Source organism: Oncorhynchus masou, chromosome 17, assembly GCF_036934945.1.
Source record: "Oncorhynchus masou masou isolate Uvic2021 chromosome 17, UVic_Omas_1.1, whole genome shotgun sequence".
Taxonomy (NCBI): domain Eukaryota; kingdom Metazoa; phylum Chordata; class Actinopteri; order Salmoniformes; family Salmonidae; genus Oncorhynchus; species Oncorhynchus masou.
The window spans coordinates 30,219,586-30,242,738 of record NC_088228.1 but is presented as its reverse complement, the minus strand read 5'-3'; the positions used below and the strand labels follow the sequence as shown (position 1 = coordinate 30,242,738).

Here is a 23,153-nt window from a genome sequence, read left to right as displayed (position 1 = left end):
CAGGCTGTGTTAGGGCTATTTCACCAAGGAGAGTGATGGAGTACTGCATCAGATGACCTGGCTTCCACAATCACCGACCTCAACCCAATTGAGATGGTTTGGAATGAGTTGGACTGCAGAGTGAAGGAAAAGCAGCCAACAAGTGCTCAGCATATGTGGAAAGGCATTCTAGGTGAAGCTGGTTGAGAGAATGCCAAGAGTGTGCAAAGCTGTCATCAAAGCAAAGGGTGGCTACTTTGATGAATCTCAAATATAAAATATATTTGGATTTGTTTAACATTTTTCTGGATACTACATGATTCCATATGTGTTATTTCATAGTTCTTTATTTCATGTCTTCACTACTATTATACAATGTAGAAAATAGTAAAAATAAGGAAAAACAAACCCTGGAATGAGTAGGTGTGTCCAAACTTTTGACTGATACTGTAGTCTCATCAGGTGTCCCGCATGCCAGCCTCTATAATGCCGCCTGTTCATCCTCAGAGTGTCAGGGATTTGGGCCTGGTCCGAATCATAGGTTTGTTCAGTTCCTCTTATTTTTTTTACAATGACTTTGACCCTTGACCTATGTCATGTTACAGGTACTATTACCACACACAAACACACACAACCAGTCCCTCTGATTTGAACTCTGTGGCTACTTTCAGTCTCCTATGCAAGAAACAAAATATGTTGGTAAACCCTTGTTGTTGGCATAAGCCTTTACCGCCACTAAGACCAGCTCTTTATCTTAAATCCTTAAACACGAATGTGCAAATTAGTTTCTAAATCCAAATGAAGATTTAAGCCAATTGAGACTAATTCAAACATTTAGAAAATGGATAGAGGTGGTGGTGGAAACGTCCATTAGATCTTTGTGTACGCGAGTTGTCATAATCCCTATATCTCTTTAAGTCTCAGCACAGTTTATAGTGTTGGACTGAATCAAAACCCCTATATCACAGGGGATGTGGAGTATAATGGTTTGAGTGGCATGCTAAGAAATAGGTGCCCTTACTGTGTGTTTGAGAATTAGTGTGTGCTGCTGGCAGTGAGGAGTCATTACGCAAATCTGTAGGCTATTGAACTCAGATTTCAATGTACAGCAAGTATCCACACATATATGCTTTCTGCGGTTATTCTCATTCTGTAAGTGTTGTTTGGTGACTTGTTATTGTGTCAATTGTGACATCTATGTCTCTGTGTCGGCCTACTATATGTCACAACTAAGGCATATTCTGTGTTGTGCTGAGAAGCAATACAAAATAAATGCAAAGGAAATGGTCGTTCAACACTGTTCTGGTTCAGGAGCAACATTTTTATATTCCCCACTAATGACAAGAGAACAAATCAGGCATATCAAATCCAAATATAATAATGCATCTGCCTGTATCAGAACGTGAGACTGGTCACCAAAGAAAGAGTTGTAGGCTACCTCCATGGCGACAATGTTGCTATTGGCCATCATGGAGATGACCGACAATACTAGGGGTGACTGCGAGTACTTGTGACAATATATGCTTCCCCTGCTGCTCACCTTCAATAGAGATCACATGTTCTCGTATCTGGTTCTGGAGGGCCAGGTCATCAATGCGTTCGATCAGGTCGTAGATTGAGTAAATGTTCGGGTGGACCGATTCGAACCGATGGATCTCAGCCCGGATGGCTGCCGAGTTGGACAAAACAAACTGCTGGTTGCCTTGTTGGCCGGCCTGGGAAGCCTGGCCCGATACTGTTCCCGAACCGAACTGACCCTGCCCTGAGCCTCCGGATGATCCTGATCCGAACTGAGACGGGATGGACTGGGGTACTGGTACCGGAACGGGCGCTGGGACCGTGCCTGGGGTGGACATGGCCGGTTGGGACTGCTGCGAGATACCGGACACCGACCCCGATTGGAAATTCATCTTGGTTTGAACAAGTAACTATTTAGAATAGGAAAATAAATGAATAGACCCGACGTAACAATTTCAAAATGATGTGATCAAAAGGAGTCCGCGGGAACTAGTGGTCTGAAAACGAGACGGCACAGACGCATCAATTGGTCGCCAATTGCAACACAACGCGGTTCTTACTCATATTATTAAAACTTGACGTGGTTCATTTTCCGTTATAAGCTATGTACTAAGCGCTTTGGCCGTGTCCTGCCCTTTTCTGTAAAACACAAACCGCAATGCCTGCCTACCACTAGATACTCCTTTTCGTGGCTATCCGCTCCCTTTTAGTGATTTAATCGAACGGTTTTCCTTGGCTGCTCTGTCAAAAGCAGACAATGGGCTTGGCTTCGGCAAGACGCCCGGGTCCACTGCCTACTGAATCCGTTGTTTCTGCGTTGAAATTAAATCACGTCGAGTCCTCTTTGGTCCAAGTGGTCCCTGCCCAGCGCCCTCCTCCGCATTTTGTAACGTCACCCATCACGTAATTGTAGTCTACTTGAGATGGGGGAGGATGGTCTTTGATTGGATGCTTATGTGGAGGAAGAATAAAGCAACGTGCTCATAATTTTTTAGAACCTAGCCTACCTGACAGTTACGCAACCAAATCATTGGGATGATAAGGGGGGAAAAATGACTCTAATACATTTTATGTTGGATACTATATTTCTATATTCCCTTGCACCACCTCCGCAATAGGCCACACACACGCACATTATGCACTCGGCTGCCAGTTGTTCTGGCGTCTCCTCTCTTATAGTTTACCTAAAAAAACAATGTTGTTATCATCTTTGTGTGTCTTCCACATTTTTCATCCTTTAATTTGACACAATACCATAAGGGAAATCTTGTCAGACGTACCAAACAATCAACACTATTTTGACCTATATAACATACAACCAAATGTGACATTTAGACAATTTCTGCTTTCATATATTGAGTTCAGACTATTCTCTGAGGGTCCCTTCCTCTAATGCTTATCCCTGAAAGGACAAAACTAATCATGATTCTCTAAGGAAGTTATGTGAGCAGTGTTAAAGTTTTTTTTTTAAACATACAGAACACTCTTCAGCAAATTCAGTTGAAAAGGAGCCTTCTGAAAGGTAACATGGCTGATCTCCGAATATGTATAGATATGACTAGCAAAACACACTAACCAGCTTTACAGAGAGATATATTCCATTACAATAAATACAAAACATACCATTGGATACTCCCAACCCACATTGGCTAAATAAAGGTTAAATAAAAGTAATATATATATTTTTTTTTAAACACATTGGCTTCACTTACTGTATAGGCTACAACAACTAGAGTAGTACATCACATGAGAAAGGAAGCTTCAATCAAATGAACAATGGTATAGGCCTATGAGACTTTAGGTATCCTTAGTTAGAATTCACTCCAAGGGAAGAGAAAGAGAAATCTACTGGTCTGTCTGTAAAACACCCATTCTGCAGTGGGGTGGTGTGTTGTGGGGTGGAGTGTTGTGTTGTGGGGTGGTGTGGGGTGGTGTGAGAGTCTGGAGAAAGAATACATGACAATAAATCAAGAAACTGACTGCTATAGCTGAAAAATCCCCATGGATAGATGATGAATTGAAAAACTGTATGGCTGAGAGGGATGAGGCAAAGGGGATAGCAAATAAGTCTGACAACACAGCAGATTGGCAAACATACAGTAAACTGAGAAATCACATCACTAAACTTAACAAAAATAAGAAGAACGTATACCATGGAATAAAGATAAATTATATAAAGAACGATAGTAAATTGCTCTGAAGTACTTTAAATGAAATTCTAGGCAAAAAAATATGGCTTTTTAGTAACAAAACCCTTTGATATTGCAAACCACTTTAATACTTTTTTTGTTGACAAGATTAGCAAACAACAAAAGCCGAGCCTTCATATTCATGCATAACGGACCAAATAATGAAAGATAAGCACTGTAGCTTTGAGTTCCACAAAGTTGGTGTGGAAGCGGGGATTTTTTTTTTCTATCTTTAAATAAGGACAAGCATTCTTGTACCAACAATGTGGATGGTACATTTCTTGGTAGTCGAATATAATTGCGACTCCTGTTTGCCACATCTTCAATTTAAGCCTAGAAGACGCTGTGTGCCTTCAGGCCTGGAGGGGGGCAAAGGTCATAACGCTGCCCAAGAATAGCACCCTTTAATGGTTCAAACAGCCAACCAATCAGCCTGTTACCGGTGCGTAGCACAGTTGTTATAGATTTACATCCTCTGCCTTATCATGGATTGAGGGTTACCGATCTAATAGAACACAATGGGTTTTCTTTAATGGAAACCTCTCTAATGCAAATTCTCTTGAGTGTGGTGTACGGCAGGGCAGCCAGCTTGGGCCATTATTGTTTTCAGTTTTTATAATGACCTTCCCCTGACCCTGAATAAAGCCTGTGTGTCTATGTACGCTGATGACTTAACCTTATACATGTCAGCTACGATAGTAAAATAAATAACCGACACCCTTAACATAGCGCTCTAGTCAGTTTTAGAATGGGTAGCTAGCAATAGACTGGTGTTAAATATCTCAAACACTAAAATAATAATTTTTGTGGACAAATCACTCACCACTCAACCCTAAACCTCATCTTGATCTATTACTGAGTAATACAATAGAGCATTTCACATTATTCTGTACGTAACTCCGAGATATCCATTTAGCCTGTATGATATTTTACATTTTGTATGGTATGTATTAATTTCTGGATGTCCATCATCCATTTCATATGATATGCTACGAGTTGCAAATCGTACATTATGTTACAAATTTGCAAAACGTAAAATATTTTATGAATTTGCTAAACGTATGATGTTAGCTATGTGGCTAGGTGGCTAACGCTAATGTTAGCTAGCTCTAGGGGTTAAGGTTAGAGTTAAAGTTAGGAGTTTGGTTAAAGGGTTAAGGTTAGGTTTAGGTTTAGGGGAAGGGTTAGCTAAAAGGGTTAAGGTTAGGGTTCATTGAAGGGTTAGCTAAAAGGAATAAGGTTAGGATTAATTTAAGGGTCTGCTAAAAGAGTTAAGGTTAGGATTAAAGTTAGGAGTTAGGTTAAAGGATTAAGGTCAGGGTTAGGGGAAGGTTTAGCTAACATGCTAAGTAGTTGCAAAGTAGCTAAAAAGTAGTAAGTAGTAGGAAAGTTGCTAACGTAACATACTATATCATACTAATTTGAGTGTCCCAGATTTACACTTATTATGTTATGTCTAGTCTATGAGACCAGTCTGAAATAGTCTATGAGACCGGTCTGCTTGGCGTAACCCTAGATAGCAAGCTGCCATGGTTGCTAAAATGGGAAGAGGGTAAATACATTGCTCTTCTTACTTGACATCTAAATCAACCAGGCAGGTCCTACAGGCCCGAGTTTTGTCTCACCTGGACTACTGCTCAGTTGTGTGGTCATGTGCGGCAAAGAAGGACATAGGAAAATTGCAGTTGGTCCAGAACAGAGCGGCACGTATTGCACTTAGAAGTGCATAGAGGACGAATGTCAGGGTATGTGTGTCAATCTCTCCTGGCTCAAAGTTGAGATATTGTTGGGTTAATGGTACCGAACTATCTGTTCAAGATGTTGGCACACAGTTCTGACACTCATCGGTACTGCACAAGACATGCAGCCAGAGGTCTCTTCTCAGCCCCCAGGTCCAGAACAGAGGCTGGAAAACTCATAGCATTAAATAGAGCTATGACTACATGGAAGAAACAACTATTTGACCTTTTTATTTACCAGGGAATACATAGAGACCTAAGTCTATTTTTCAAATGTGCCCTGCACCATACAACACAAGTATACACAACAACAAGCAACATTTTTTTCAATATGCACAAAAAGCTTATTTCTCTCAAATTTTGTGCAGAAATTTGTTTACATCCCTGTTAGCGAGCAAGTCTCTGAATGTTCTTGAGTGGCCCAGCCACAGCCCGGACTTCAACCCTATCGAACATCTCTAAAGAGACCTGAAAATAGCTGTGCAGTGATGCTACCCATCCAACCTGACAGAGTTTGAGAGAATATGCAGAGAAGAATGGGAGAAACTCCAGAAATACAGGTGTGCCAAGCCAGTAGCGTTCCCAAGAAGACTCAAGGCTGTAATCGCTGCCAAAGGTGCTTCAACAAAGTACTGAGTAAAGGTTCTGAATACTTATGAAAATGTGATATTTCCGTTATTGTTATTTTTTTGTTTGAAAAAAAGTCTAAAACACAGTTTTTGCTTCGTCATTATGGGGTATTGTGTGTAGATTGATGAGAGGGGTAAACCATTTAATCCATTTTAGAATGAGGCTGTAAAGTAACAAAATGTGTAAAAAGTCAAGGGGTCGGAATACCTTCCAAAATATACTGTATATGTTTTTTAAACGTCAAATCCATATCAATCCAAATGCCTAAGTATTTACTGTATAGGCGGGAACACATTCAATTGGAAAACCATCTAATGAGTGAACATGCATTTTCTCTGAAGCATTCTTACGCAAGATTAAAAACAACATGTATTTTGTTTTGCCTGTTTTAAGTTTTAAATCAGCAAGGGATTCCTGCATAGGTATGTATTTCATCTGACTAGTTTTGGGCAATAGCATAGATAATAGTATCATCTGTATATAGATGACGTTAAATCTTTTTTTTTTACAGATTGACCAATGGTGTTTATATAAATAGTGAACAGAACAGGTCCCAAAATCGACCCCATCAAAATCAGATTTAACCCCATCAATCACAATGGCGTGAGTTCTGTCACTAAGATAATCATGAAACCATCAACAGGCATCAGAGCTCAGACCTATCGAGGACAACTTATTCAATAGCATAGCATGATCAACAGTATCAAAAGCTTTTGAAAGGTCCACAAACAAAGCAGCACATTTAATTTTAGTGTCTAAATCATTGACCAGATCATTAACAACTAAAGTGGTTGCTGTACTAGTTCTATGCCCAGGCCTAAACCCTGATTGGTTTACATTCAAAATACATTTCTCAGATAAAAAAAGAGCTAAGTTGTACATTTACCAAGGATTCTAGAATCTTAGCTAGACAAGGAAACCTAATGGGGCGACAATTATTAACATCACTACTATCCCCACCCTTATGGAGTGGCAGGACAAGAGCTGATTTCCATACTTTTGGAATATTTCCCAAGAACAATGTTAAATAAAAAAATGTGGATTATTGAGCAAACAATGATGGGCGCTGCACACTTAAGCAGACCAGGATCCAATTGGTCAGCCCCTGTGGATTTCTTGTTGTCTATTGCTAGCAAATCATCCAGGACTTTGTTTTCCTGTAAATAGCCTAAAAGAAAAGCTTTGACTATAATTTCTCTGATCATTCAGCAAGTTTCCCTTATCAGCATCCAGCCCAGTATCATCGTGAGTAGGCTTAGAAGTTCTTTCAAAGAGAAAGCCTGCTTAAATAAAATGGTGATTAAATGCATCAATGATGACAATTTTTCCTTTAATGAGTCCGGTGTTTGAATTAATTTGTTGTGGCAGAGAGTAGGAAGTAGAACCCTGCAGGGATTTGACAGTATGCCAGAATTTAGCTAGGTTCCCATTACAATCCGAAAGAGCGGATACATAATAATCAGATTTAGCCTTTCTAATTTGTCTTACACAATGATTCCTCAGTTGCTTAAAAGCTTGCCAGTCCGGGCCTAAGCCTGTGTTCCAAGCATCATCTCTTTCGTGAATGACTTCTGATCCATCGGGGGTGTACCAGGCATTTGACCTACCTTTAACCTTTTTTTTTTTTAAAGGACCATGATTATTCACAATAGTATTGAAGACATCTGAAAAAAGGCTGAACGTTAAATCAGGTTCAGGGATAGCGGGAAATACAATCAAGGTCACTAAAATAAAGATCATGTAACAAAGCCTGTTCACGGAAGTTTTTAAAGTTCCTCTTTGGGATGGCACGAGGCTTAGATGTTTCTAGTCTCACATCTGTAACACTAACAACTGGGCAATGGTCACTAATATCTTGGTCGAAGACACCAGTAGAACCATATATCTCTGGTGTACTCGTTAGAATAGGATCTATCAGAGTTGAGTTTGAAGGATCTTTGAGGTTGGGCCGTGTAGGCTTAGTAAGCAGCTTTAGATCATTACACATGTCTTTTAGATTGTCTTAAGCCTGCATTTCCCAATCATAAATTTAGATCACCCAGGATAATAACTTCTGATTTAGTAAAATAAGACAAAAAAAACTAGTTAACTTGAGTGCACTAAGGTTAGCCGAGGGAGGACGATAAGACCCCTATAACAGACAAAGACTTAAATACTGTATCAAAAAAGATTCGGCAAGGTAGATGGATTACAGTAAATTATTTTTCACAAGAATGGCCACTCAACCACCTCTACCCTGTCTGTCAGCTCTGAACACATTATAACCCTCTATATTATTAATACCAGTGTCCAGAATGCCCCCAGAAATCCAAGTTTCAGTCAATACCAGAATGTCCGGATTTGTCTGCATAGCCCAGATCTTGATGTAATCCAATTAAGGAACTAGGCTCCTAATGTTCAGATGCATCTACCCAAGTCCTTTATGATTTTTAGTCACATGGAGTCGCCAACTCAAACAAGCTATGTTGAATAGGTGGTTGCAGGCCCTGTCTAATGGTTGGTATTGATATAGTTGGTATGGCTATAAGATTGCATAGAACTGCACTATTTGTTCTATCCCTATTTGTAATAATAGGGAATTTTGAATTACTTTTCCAAGGAGGGCACCAAAGGGCCTGAAACCGCAACCAATGTCAGTATGAGGAACTCAGAGTAACCAATGATGAAATGTCAAAAACTGACTTACATGGGCTTTGGTTGCTTTTGTGAAACAGCCCAAACCCCCTACGTAATTTGAAAACCAAGGGGTTATTCAAGTTTATAAAATTCACATTTTAACTAATAATACTGGGTGAGCAGACCACAGTGTTCTCCTCTTTTGAGCTAACAATAGCAGATCTAAGAGTGGAGTATAAACAAATGGGTACAAGATTACAAGTGACAACACCTCTGGCGGTATAGACAACAGTACGACAACAAGGCTCAGAATGGATGGGAGGTATTACCTGAGCAAGGCTTGGTCAATCTCTGAGTCAATTTCTTAACTCAGCCTTAAAATATGAAGAGAGGGTCCAGGCTCCTGGATGGTTGGGGTGGATTCCATCGTCTCTGTAGAGCTGGATGGGAAGGGCGGGTGAGATGGGAGGGGAAACGTGGCTTCACTAGGAGGGGTCATTGCAGGGCTGCCCTGGCCAGTCAGTCAGAAAGTGTCGACACAGTGGGGAGGCAGTGGCGAGGCAGTGGCACGACGTCCAGGCTGAGGAGTGGAAAAGGAAAAGGTCTTAGAGTGCGACCCTTCCAAGATATGCTGCAATGTCGCAATTTGCTTATTCTGGATGTCCAGCTCAGACATACAGTGCATTCGGAAAGTAGTCAGACCCCTTGACTTTTTCCACATTTTGTAACGTTACAGCCTTATTCTAAAATAGGATTAATTTGTTGTTTTTCCTCAACAATTTACACACAATATCCCATAATGACAGAGCAAAAACTGTATAGACAGTTTTGCAAATGTGTAAAAAAATATCACATTTACATAAGTATTCAGACCCTTTACTCAGTACTTGAAGCACCTTAGACAGCTATTACAGCTTCGGGTCTTCTTGGGTATGACGCTACAAGCTTGGCACACCTGTACTTAGGGAGTTTCCCCCCATTCTTCTCTGCAGATGTACAAAATGTATTAACAATAAAAACATAAGTATTCAGACCCTTTGCTATGAGACTCGAAATTGTGCTCTGGTGCATCCTGCTTCCAATGATCATCCTTGAGATGTTGCTAGGAGTCCAGCTGTGGTAAATTCAATTGATTGGACATGATTTGGAAAGGCACACACGCCTGTCTTTATAAGGTCCCACAGTTGACAGTACATGTCAGAGCAAAAACCAAGCCATGAGTTTGAAGGAATTGTCCATAGAGATCCGAGACAGGATTGTGTTGAGGCGCAGATCTGGGGAAGGGTACCATAAAATGTCTGCAGCATGGAAGGTCCCCAAGAACACAGTGACCTTCCTCATTCTTAAATGGAAGAAGTTTGGAATCACTAAGACTCTTCCTAGAGCTGGCCGCCCAGCCAAACTGAGCAATCGGGGGAGAAAGGCCTTGGTCAGGGAGGTGACCAAGAACCCAATGGTCACTCCAGAGTTCCAGAGTTCCTCTGTGGAAATGTGAGAAACTTCCAGAAAGTCAACCATCTCTACAGCCTGCTTGGAGTTTGCCAAAAGGCACCTAAAGGACTTTCAGACCATGAGAAACAAGACTCTCTGGTCTGATGAAACCAAGATTGAAGTCTTTGGACTGAATGCCAAGTGTCACGTCTGGAGGAAACCTGGCACCATCCCTACGGTGAAGCATGGTGGTGGCAGTATCATCCAGTGGGGATGTTTTTCAGCGACAGGGAGACAAGTCAGGATTGAGGAAAGGATAAACAGAGCAAAGTGCAGAGCGATCCTTGATGAAAACCTGCTCCAGAGCTCTCAGAACCTCAGAATGGGGCAAAGGTTCACCTTCCAACAGGACAAAGACCCTAAGAACACAGCCGAGACAACGCAGGAGTGGCTTAGGGACAAGTCTCTGAATTTCCTTGAGTGGCCCAGTCACGGCCCGGACTTGAATCCGATCAAACATCTCTGGAGAGACCTGAAAATAGTTGTGCAGCTGTCACGGCTTTCTTCTGTTGAAGGAGAGGCGGACCAAAACGCAGCGTGGTTATTTAGATACATCTTTAATAAAGATGAAAATAGAACAATATACAAAAACAAGAAACGTGCAAAACCGAAAACGGCCCTATCTGGTGTAACAAACACAAAGACAGGAACAATCACCCACAAAACCCAACACAAAACAGGCTACCTAAATATGGCTCTCAGAGACAATGACTAACACCTGCCTCTGATTGAGAACCATATCAGGCCCAAACACAGAAACAGACAAACAAGACATCCAACATAGAATGCCCACTCAGATCACACCCTGACCAAACAAAACATAGAACATACAAAGCAAACTATGGTCAGAGACTTAAGAGGATCTGCAGAGAAGAATGGAAAGACCTCCCCACGTACAGGTGTGCCAAGCTTGTAGCGTCATACCAAGAATACTCAAAGCTGTAATCACTGCCAAAGTACTGAGTAAAGAGTCTGAATACTTATGTAAATGTGATTTTAAAAACAAATATATATATATATTTTTATTAATCTGCGAAAGTTTCTAAAAAACTGTTTTTGCTTTGTCATTATGGGGTATTGTGTGTAGCTCGATGAGAAAAGACAACAACAATTTCATCCATTTTAGAATAAGGCTGTAACGTAACAAAATGTGGAAAAAGTCAAGGGGTCTGAATATTTTCCGAATGCACTGTACATACAGGAATAGTGAATGGTGTGTAATAAAACAATGTTATTTCATCTAGGTTAGCCATGCATAAGATTACCACTTTGAGTCAGGTGTTTTATACATTTTGCGTTGCCTTAAGAGTGAATTTCAATGGCACTATGTAAAACTGAGTATTCAGATGATCAAGGTAACTTTTTCACATCAATTCCCAAGAGAAGCACGTTTTGCCTTTAGAAACATAATAGAAAATGTCATTAGGGCTGATTTGTAGTAAGTGTAGAAAATACATATATATATATATACAGTATCTATAGAATGTGCATTTTGTTGTGGAAATTCTAATCAAGTGAGAGAAACTTTATTATTTCTTAAAACAGCCAATCTTTATTATACAAATTGCAATAAGGGAGCTGGTCGATCCCAAACTCTTGAGTGTAAGAACGAGAACTTAAAATCATACAGAGAATACAGGGTATATTATAGCAGACCTAAAAATGCTTAGTCATGGCTGGTTCCACCCCTCCCGGCAGATCAGGACATCATAAGTCACCTTGTTTTCTTCTTGTGGGTATGTGTTGTCAGTTCATAGCGCACAAACAAGTGATAACGTTAATACTTTCTGCTTATAGAATTGTTAACGGTGCTCAAGCCAGCCTCTGTTCACCTCATATCTCCACGGCTGTGCCCTTGAAAGATTATGACAAGAACAGGATGGATCAAAGAACTGTGGTCACTCTCAGAGGCTCTTTGTCTTATGTGCCGTGTGACCAAGTTACTCAGTGACAGAAAATTATTTTGTAACAGTACAGATCTATTTTGTTCCACAGGTTTATCTCTATCCCACCCCATGTCCTTGACTATACGTCTAAACCAGCTGCAGGTATCTAGCGTGGAACCAACCATATAAGAAACACAGCATTAGTAGAACATAAATGTCTTACTATTGTTAATAAGGATCCGCCCCTTTTTTTTTCAATTTTCACCTAAATTGACATACCCAAATATAACCACTTTTAGCTCGGGCCCTGAAACAAGGATATGCATATTCTTGATACCATTTAAAAGGAAACACTTTGAAGTTTGTGGAAATGTGAAATTAATGTAGGAGAAGATAACACATTAGATCATAACTGTGCACTCTCCTCAAACAATGTCATGGTATTCTTTCACTGTAATAGCTACTGTAAATTGGACAGTTCAGTTAGATTCACAAGAATTTAAGCTTTCTGCCAATATCAGATATGTCTATGTCCTGGGAAATGTTCTTGTTACTTACAACCTCATGCTGATCACATTAGCCTACGTTAGCTCAAACGTCCCATGTGCGACCCACCTATCCTGTAGAGGTTGGATATAATATTAATATTAAACAATATTACATAATGCACTTGTAATATACCTTGGTATGCTATCCTATGTCCAATAACCAAATTCATACTTAATGCATATTAATTAAAAAAGAGACGACCAAAGATTACTTGCATAACTCAGGATCTCTGATATTATTTGTGAGATATCTCACATATGGGATTCACCAGAATCTCAGAAGTCCAAAGAACCTAATACACACATCTGTCAGAGACAGAACGGTTGAGTGGCAAATGAGGTGAGCCTTTCCCCTCATCATAAGGAGCCACTCGCACACCCTCTGGTAATTCTCGAGCATGCCAAACTTCCTCGCACTCTTGAGAGTGGTGGAATGCGATGAGATATCCCACTCATAATATTAGAGAACCTCGGTTACACAAGTAACCTTGAGTTCTCATTCAATTATTATTATTTTTTTTTAAATAAAAAAAATTAAAAAATGTTACCCCCTTTTTCTCCCCAATTTCGTCGTATCCAATTGTTGTTAGTAATTACTATCTTGTCTCATCTTGTCTCATCGCTACAACTCCCAGGGTCTCTGGTGGCACAGCTAGCGCTGTGATGCGGTGCCGTAGACCACTGCGTCACCCGGGAGGCCCTTTATTAAATTATTTGTTTCGATATCACACATGTGGGATATGACCAACTCCCGTATCGCAAACATGCTCTCCAAAGCCAGCTAGTCTCAACATATCAATCCTCAGAGACCTGACACTGAAGTCAGTATGTGCCAAAGAAGGTGAAGTGGCGTCTAGCCGGTAGAACTTCATAAAAGTATGAGGGAATGACCAACAAGCCGCATCGCAAATCTCTTGTAAGGAGATGCCCTTGAATAGTGCCCAAGAGTTAGCCATACCTCTGGTGGAGTAAGCCCACAGGCCCTAAGACCCTCCGGAGGGTGGAACCCCTTGCTACTACACAAAAATATTAATGCAAGATGTAACAGATTTTACTGAGTCACAGTTCACATAAGGAAATCAGTCAACTGAAATAAATTCATGAGGCTCTAATCTATGGATTTCGCATGACTGGGAATACAGATATGCATCCGTTGGTCACACATACAAAGGTAGGGGTGTCGATCAGAAAACAAGTCAGTATCTGATGTGACCACTATCCTTAGCATAGAGTTGATTAGGCTGTTGATTGTGGCCTGCGGAATGTTGACCACTCCTCTTCAATGGCTGTGCAAAGTTGCTGGATATTGACGGGAACTGGAACAAGCTGTCATACACATCAATCCAGAGCATCCCAAATATACTCAATGGGTGACTGTCAATGGTGTATTGGAGGCGAAGTCAGGTGCAGGAGAGCAGAGTATAAAGAACAGGCACACTTTTATTATAGTTCCAAAAACGAGAGCACTACATAAATCAAACGCGCTCAAAAAACGGAACATAAAAGTAAAGCCCGTAAACGAACACCACATAACATGAAACAATTACACACAAAACATGATTGGAAACAGAGGATGAAATACAAGTAGATTGATTGGGGAACTGGTGGAGGTGGACCTGAGGCATGGTCCTAGGGCTCAGGTCCTCCAGGAGGGGAGGGTGAAAGGGAGATATAGAATTAGAGGGAGCATACTTAACATACAAGACACCAGATAAGACAGGAGAATTACACCAGATATAACAGACTGACCCTAACTCCCTGGCACATAGACTATTGCACCATAGATACTAGATGCTGAGACAGGGGCGTGTCGGGGGACACTGTGACCCTGTCAGACGATACCCCCGGACAGGGCAGGGCCAGCCAGGAAGGATATAACCCCATCCCCATACCACTAGAGTGATCAACAGACCACCAACTTACTACCCTGAGACAAGGCTGAGTATAGCCCACGAAGATCTCCCCACCACACGAGCCTGTATGCAGGCCATTGAAGAACTGGGACATTTTCAGCTGCTGAAACATGATATGATGACGGTGGATGAATGGCACGACAACATACCTCAGGATCTCGTCACGGTATCGCTGTGCATTCAAATTGCCATCAATAAAATGCAACTGTGTTCGGTGTCCGTTGCTTATGCACTCTGTTCACAACTATGACATCAGCAAACCGCTCGACCACAAAATGCCATACCCGACATCTTCCCGGGACTGTTGAAACCGAGATTGATCTGTGAAGAGCACACTTCTCCAGCATGCCAGTGGCCATCGAAGGTGAGCATTTGCCCACTAAAGTCGCTTACGACGCCGAGCTGCAGTCAGGTCAAGACCTGGAAGAGGACGACGAGCATGCAGATGAGCTTCCGGGAGATGGTTCCTGCAGAAATTCTTCGGTTGTGCAAACCCACAGTTTCATCAGCTGTCTGGGGGCTGGTCTCAGACGATCCTGGCAGGCGAGTAAGCTGGATGTGGAGGTCCTGGGCTGGAGTGATTACATGTGGTCTGCGGTTGTGAGGCCGGTTGGATGTAGGGCCAAATTCTTTAAAACGATGTTGGAGGCGGCTTATGGTAGAGACATGAACATTCAATTATATGGCAACAGCTCTAGTGGACATTCCTGCAGTGAGCATGCCAATTGCAAACTTCCTCAAAACTTGAGACATTTTGGCAAAACTGCACATTTTGGAGTGACCTTTTATTGTCCCCTGCACAAGGTGCACCTGTGTAATTATCTTGCTGTTTAATCAGCTTCCTGATATGCCACACCTATCAGGTGGAAGGATTATCTTGGCAAAGGAGAAATCCTCACTAACAGGGATGTAAAGAAACATCTGCACAAACTTCAAGAGAAATAAGATTTTTGTGTGTATGGAACATTTTGGGGATCTTTTATTTCAGCTCATGAAAGAGTTTACATGTAGCGTTTATATTTTTGTTCAGTATAATAGCTTCCACAATCCAATGTGATAACTTGCAGGGCAGTGACCAGCACACAAAGAGTTGGTCGCTCTTCAGCAAAGCTCTCGTTCTATCATAGTAAATGTGCGATGCGTGTACTGGACAGAAACAGCGGAGACGCTCTTCTTCCATATAAGGGAAAGGTCAACAGGTGGAAAGCCACAAGCTCCAAGTCGAGACAATTGTCATTACCTCTGACCTTAAGAATAAAGGCAGGTTGAGCAACAAGGAAACTTTGGAAAAACCCTGGGCAAACTGTAGGCAGAAATGGTGAACTGACAGTGCATGCAGCAAGTGGTGGAAAAAGTGCCCAATTTTCATATTTGAGTAAAAGGAAAAATACCTGTATAGAAAATGACTCAAGTAAAAGTGAAAGTCACCCACTAAAATCGTACTTAAGTAAAAAAGTATTTGGTTTTAAATATACTTAAGTATCAAAAGTAAATGTATTTGCTAAATTATACTTCAGCATCAAAAGTAAAGGTAAAAGTATAAATCGTTTCAAATTCCTTATATCCAGAAAACCAGATGCTGCGATTTTATCATTTTTTATATTTACGGATAGCGAGGGGCACACTCCAACACTCAGACATAATTTACAAACTAAGCATTTGTGTTTAGTGAGAGAGACCGCCAGATCAGATGCAGTAGGGACGACCAGGGATTTTCTCTTTAAGTGCGCGAATTAGACCATTTTCCTGTCCTGCGAAGCTTCAGGAATGTCGTGGAGTAAAAGTAAAAGTAGTCAAAAATATAAATAGTAAAGTAAAGTACTAGTGAAGTACTAGTAAAAAACTACTTAAGTAGTACTTTCAAGTATTTTTACTAAAGTACTTCACACGACTCCATGCAGCTCACTCACTCAGACTAAAGTGGGGGAGGCTTAGAGGAGAAGAAGTGTTTCATCACTTGGGGATGGAGTCTCCATTCCTGGTGATGGGGATTCCCTCTGGACAATAATTCCGCTCCTACATTTAGTATGCCTGAGACATGAGTTGCACGTAGTGAAAGTAGGTATGCACTGCTCAACAGAATAATCCTTACGGATAGTCTGTGTACGCACAGGGGGGGAGTGCCACCCCGGCGGTTGATGTAAGCCACCACAGTCGTATTGTCCGTTCTGATCAAGACATAACAATTCTGAAGGGAGGGTCGAAAGTGTCTCAACGAAAGAAACACTGTCAGCAATTTGAGGTAATTTATGTGAGTAATGTGGAGTTGTGGGCTCTCCCCTCCGTTAAATGCATTCCCCTCGTGAACTGCGTCCCAGCCTGTGAGTGATGCATCTGTCATCACCACCTTCCTCGTTGCCACTACCCATATGGGACTGCCAGAAACGAAGATCAAGAAGCTCTTCCAGTAGCAAAGAGCAAGGGTCAAGCAGAGGTCACATTATCTGACGATTGAGGTGACGCCATGTACACAGGCAATGGGCAGACACCCAGTGCCGGAAGTCTCTCATCCTCAGTAGCAGTGGGGCTTTAGCATTGAAATCTTGTGGGATGCATGCCAGCAAAGCCACTACACAACATAACACAACTCAACACTAAACAATACACTAATTGCACTATAACGGTGACAAACGGTTCCCAGAAACTGTTAGGGCCTACATAAAGCTGTCCCAACAGCAGTCCCAACACCTTACCACCGCTACACCTAGCTATCAGCGGAGCATTATCTGGCAGCGAAACTTCCTTCTGCCTCATTTAATGCCTTTAAAAAAATGTATAGCTGATATGGCTGTCTTGCTTAAACAAATGTGGTTTCTACTGACAATTGAGATGTACAAACTATGGCATAAGGGGACGACAAGCAGATAAGAGGCAATCTGCAATTTCGATTAAGACATTAAGGAGCGAGCCAGGACAGACGTAGACAGTATAACTGTTTAGCACCTTTGAAATGTACAGCGACAGAATTCAGAACATGGGCCGTTCTTACAGCGTTCTCCCTGTACAGCAAGTCAGAACCATAGGATAAATAAAGGGGGCATGTAAGCAGACAATGAAAGCTCTTACAATATTCAATGATTACATTTCTCAAAAAAAGGTTATAGTCTGCATGTGCACCACCGAGTCAAAACAGTAGGCGAAATTAAGAGGTGAGAATATACCAAATTAATAGGGTGAAGCACATGAGAAGGTTACTACACAACATACACTTAGTATTACTTTCTCAGTTACAGTAGACATATTTTGTCATCAAAGAAAAAGAGGCCGGATTTACAATTCCAAGATGGACCATTCAAAACATATTTTCCCAATCTGAGCTTGCTTATTCTGTGTGTTTGCACCAAACAGCTCTTTATCTGATTGATCTATAACCCCAGCTCTGAGAGGTGGGTTAGAAGGGAAGCTGTGTCTCATACCGTTTGCTCCTGGGATGGGGAGCATAGCAGGTAATCATCTATGTAGGCAGAGACTCTCAGCCCCTTGTTTCTGAGGGGTGTGAGAGCTGCCTCTACACATTTGCTGAATGAGACAGCGAGGTATTCGTGGGCTGTGCCCTGAAAAGCAAACGCTGAAAACATTCTACATTTTCTGGGGGTCCGAGTGTGTATAAATTCACACGTTCATTATAGATTTTTCACCGTTTGCTCCTGGGATGGGGAGCATAGCAGGTAATCATCTATGTAGGCAGAGACTCTCAGCCCTTGTTTCTGAGGGGTGTGAGAGCTGCCTCTACACATTTGCTGAATGAGACAGCGAGGTATTTGTGGGCTGTGCCCTGAAAAGCAAACGCTGAAAGCATTCTACATTTTCTGGGGGTCCGAGTGTGTATAAATTCACACGTTCATTATAGATTTTTCAGTTAGGAGACCTGGTTATGTTTGATTGAATAATGCTCACCATTATTCTAGTTACCACTAAAGGTTAGAGCAAGGTTAGTGTACGAGGATAACAGACGTACTTTTCCATTGATATTTGTAAAAATGACAGAAGTTGTGCATAACCCATCATAGCCGTGGCAGAGCCAAAAGTAGAGCCAAACTATGGGTTAGTCACAGACTTCTGCCACCATCTGGTGAGTAAATCTGGAACTCTCTCCACCACATTCTAATCTAAACACATCATTACACTCACATGTTTGGAATACAATTGTGTTTAGCAGTATCGTCTGATCTGACTGGCTGTTCGGGTCAACGTGGCATGAGGAGGGAAGAGAGGGGGATGACTAAATTGTAGAGAATATATGAATGGATATGTTGAGAGATTTTTTTTGAATATCTTCTCTTTAACCCCATTTTCAAGCATACGCCTCTCAAAAGTGAAATAAAACGTTATGTGGTGCATCTGGTCTATAAACTGTGTGTGAAATGCCTGTATTAAAAATACTTATCAAGTAATTGGCACAGCCCTAATTAATCAGCATATTTCTGTACATTCTGTGCATATCAGTCTCACATAGAAACCATGCAGCCCATTCCTCTTATACCCATTTATATCCTGACGGCAGATGGCTTTATTGGCATGACTATTATGGAGTGCAATCTCATCCAACCAATGAGGGATATGAGTAGCTAGTCGGCAGGGTTTTCCTCTCTGGCATTGGCCAACTTCCATAACCAGCTGTCAGGACTACAACAGTCCAAAACTAACTTCCTTCCACCCACCCGCTCTCTGACTGAGGGCGAGATCTGGTAGCATGGTGATATGGTGTGTATGTATGTTACTGTATGTATGTATATTCAATACATCATATTCCATTATCTCTGATTTTATATTTAGGCCACGTATGAACAGATTGTTACTGAAAATGGCTCTATGGTTAAGCCAGTGTTACACGTTTTCTGTACATATACTGTATGTGCTTGGCATTTTTGCCGAGCACATATAGTATATGTAGCTTACTTACAGCAAAACATCACATGCACACACACACGTAGGCGTGTACGAACACAAACACGTGCACAATATATTTATAGACTATGAGTTTGCTCGCATTTCCATCTACCATGGTATTTACCACCTACCATGGTATTTATGGTCTCAGTAGATGAACAGTGTCTCTGTCATACTCCTTCCCCTTCCTCCCTGTGTTTCCAGGGGAGCCTCCGGGAGCATGCTCCAGGACACTGAGAGCTGACGTGAATACAGAATCATCAGCAGAGATTAATTGGCACAGAACAAAAAGGCCTGCTGAGGCAATATATACTGTATGAAACCTCTCTGAATTATTGATCTTCATTGTTCCCCCTGTAGGAATGGAGACTAATTATTCAAATTCAAGAGGACTTTAGTCCCTGTTTGAAAGGTCTTCAAGTGTCCAAACTTGAGTGTTAAATGTTTAATCTGTTCTCCAATTTCCCAGCCATTAATATGAAGTATGAATTGGAACCTTTTCATTAATTCAGTGGGGAACTCTAATTTATGGTGGCACCTGTAAAGCCTAAAGGAGCTCTATTCTGTGTACCCCAGTTGAATGGGATAGAACGGGTGGGAGAAGTTCCCAACTGACTTCTATGAATTTGCACGAGGCAATGGTGCAACATATATAGACCAGGGTCCAACGTTTAGTCACACTTCATCATTAAGTGGCTAAGAACTCGAGTTATTACATAGGTAGCTAAATTATAACTGTTTTTTTGGTGCAAATGTTTTTATACATGAGCTCTATCTGCTGGATATTCTGATAATTACACCCTGCTCTGCGAAGCTATGTAGAATGAATACTGTGTGGCCTACAATACAACCCAAAGAAAATAGTGGTACTCTATAACCGATTCATTATGATTCAGTATAGAACTAACAACAAGTTAGAGGCCTGTGTATATTGCAACAGTCTGAAGCAGATACACAAAATAAAAGCAACATTTAATAAAGGACTGGGGTTTAAGTTTGCTTGTAGTAATAGGTAAGTGTAGAAAGCATAGACAAGATGGAATAGGCTACTCATGATGTTCTCAGTACTGCTTCTGCTGGAGGGTTACCTTACAACAGTGCAACAATGGTTTTCCCGCCCTGTGCGCTAATAAACTGATCAAAATCCCAGACTACTGTGTAAACATGAACAATCATTACTTCTGATCAAACAAAAAGAGATGTACAAATAAACTGTAAATGTTGCATTGTAATTCATTTAAATCTAGGTATACAGAATGTAGAACAATCACCTTAGTTTACTTGAGGATGGGTTCATTAGTGCTTGAATAAACTACAAACAAAATACATTATTGCGGTGGCATAACTTTCAAACAACAGGCCTTAAACTCTTGAATTATTGTATAATGTAAATACAGAAACGCTGATGACAAAATTCAACACATACCTTCTCATCACATTCGACCACACCCCAAACATTTATTCTAAAAGACTGCATGGCCCTTAAAAATAGTCAAACATCACAGCACAGCAGCGACACCACAAAGCCTGGACACACCTCCATGATCAGGGACTTCTCAGAAATATTGACCAAAACAAAAGCTTCTATCGTTTCACATCATCTACACAATCAATTATGTGTCATCATATTTAACCCCTAATGCTACAAATACAATATAAAGAGTTGAAAACCAGATGAAATACGGAGGCATGCTAATCCACAAAATACTTTACATCGCTAGATGTACTAAACAAATATGCGTTGAAAAAAAACACCTACATTTGTCATTACAGTAATGCATGATGTACGCCTATCACATTGATATAAGTCCGAAAATAAATCATATCAAACCCGTGTGCCATCATGCAAAATAGTATATGTATATATTTGAATAGTTTAATAGTATATTTCACATTTTGGACAGATACAGCTCATTACCATTGGACGGCTGCAAAGATACGTTATAATGAGCTCAAATTGCTGGAAGGCAAATGAAATACATTCAAATGTTCTCTCCCAGCCTGCCTAATCAACCGCAGCAACACCTGTGCTTTACATCTCCTGGGTCATCAAAGCAACACAGTCTCTGACATCACCGTCCATCCACAGTCTGGCTGCACCACAGAACTGACCATATTCGCTAGTATAAGCCTTCTCGTCTGTTTATTTTCAGTGCTTCTCACCCTTTAGTAGATTTTTATTGTTGATTGAAATGATTGTTAATATTTGCTCCAACTCAGTATATGACTGCTAGCTACCAGTAAATGCTAATATTACTACTACTTTCCCAATCATATAAGCCTTGTAAAAGCCCCTCTAGTTATTTGTTCAAATGTCTTATTGTAAATAAACTATCCTGAATTGTATAGTCAGATGGCAAATAGTAGGACTACATGTTGGCTGGGTGGAATTTGTCAAGAGCAGCTTCTGTCTGGACCTTCACTAGGTGTGTACTTGTACTCAATCATCATGGTGCTTTTTGATGGTAAGTTTACAAACATTGATTGTGGTAAGTATAACTGACCATTATGGTAAGTGGGGAAATAAGTATAGTCAGTTACAAATGTAATGGCTTAGCAGAATCCTAAAAAAGAAGATATATTTTTACCTGGCAAAAGATAAAGAATATAATATCTATATTTTCCAGGGAAACTCACTTTACAACTATAGATGAGGTTGTGTGGAAAAAGGACTGGGAGGGAGAAATATATCTTTGTCTTGGCCAAAGAAACTGAAAAGGGGTGATTATAATAATTAACAGATCATTTTGATCTGATTGTGCAAACTGTGCAAACAGATCCTCAAGGAAGATAGATCCTTTATTGGACCAAAAACAGATTTTAATAATTCATCTATATGGTCCAAATAGTGATGATCCACACTTCTTTTTAAAAAAATATAATAATCTATTGAGCTCACAAGTAACAAATTAATCTATTTTTTTGTTTGGTGGGAGATTATAATATGGTTTTAAGTACCTCAAAGGACCGTGAAGGAAATTATTCACACTACAAACTATCACCCGCATGCTCTTTTAAGGAGATCATGCATATCACATCATGGATACATTAGAATTAGTGGATATATGGAGGCTGAAACATCCTGACCTAGTGAGATATACATGGAGGAGGCTGAATCAAGCTAGTTCGTCTTGACTACTTCCTTGTGTCATTCTTGATGGCATCATACGTTTAAAAAGTATTCATAGGCGACTGACTGTGATCGGACCAGCATCTAATTGGCCTTACAGAATTTCCACATGGGCATGGATATTGGACATTTGGTAACACTTTACTTGACACCCAGTGTCATACAGTAACACGTTAACTATGTCATAATATGTCATAACCACTGACATAACGTGTCATAACCTGTCATAACACTGTCATGACCCATATATTTACACCTGTTGTAACAAACACTACATGAACAAAAGTATGTGGACACCTGCTCGTCGAACATCTCATTCCAAAATCGTCTGGGAAGGCTTTCGACTAGATATTGGAACATTGCTGCGGGGACTTGCTCTCATGGCTGAATGGTGATGTCGGGCACTGATGTCGGGCACTGTGATGTCGGGCACTGATGCTGGACGATTAGGCCTGGCTCGCAGTCAGCGTTCCAATTCATCCTAAAGGTGTTAGATGGACTTGAGGTGGGGGCTCTGTGCAGGCCAGTCAAGTTCTTCCACACCGATCTCGACAAACCATTTCTGTATGGACCTCGCTTTGTTCACCAAACTGTCACCACAAAGTTGGAAGCACAGAATCACTT

At 40.9% G+C, this 23,153-nt stretch overlaps 1 protein-coding gene across 1 annotated transcript in view; it reads right to left on the bottom strand.

Moving 5' to 3' along the window:
• LOC135558835 (arf-GAP with GTPase, ANK repeat and PH domain-containing protein 3-like) overlaps positions 1-2,358 on the bottom strand; it is a 242,799-nt gene extending 240,441 nt beyond the window's left edge. The window contains exon 1 of the mRNA XM_064993002.1: positions 1,520-2,358. Within this exon, the coding sequence (XP_064849074.1) occupies positions 1,520-1,889 (370 nt within the window). The 5' untranslated portion in view covers positions 1,890-2,358. The remainder of the gene's footprint in view (positions 1-1,519) is intronic.
• Positions 2,359-23,153: the final 20,795 nt, after the last annotated feature.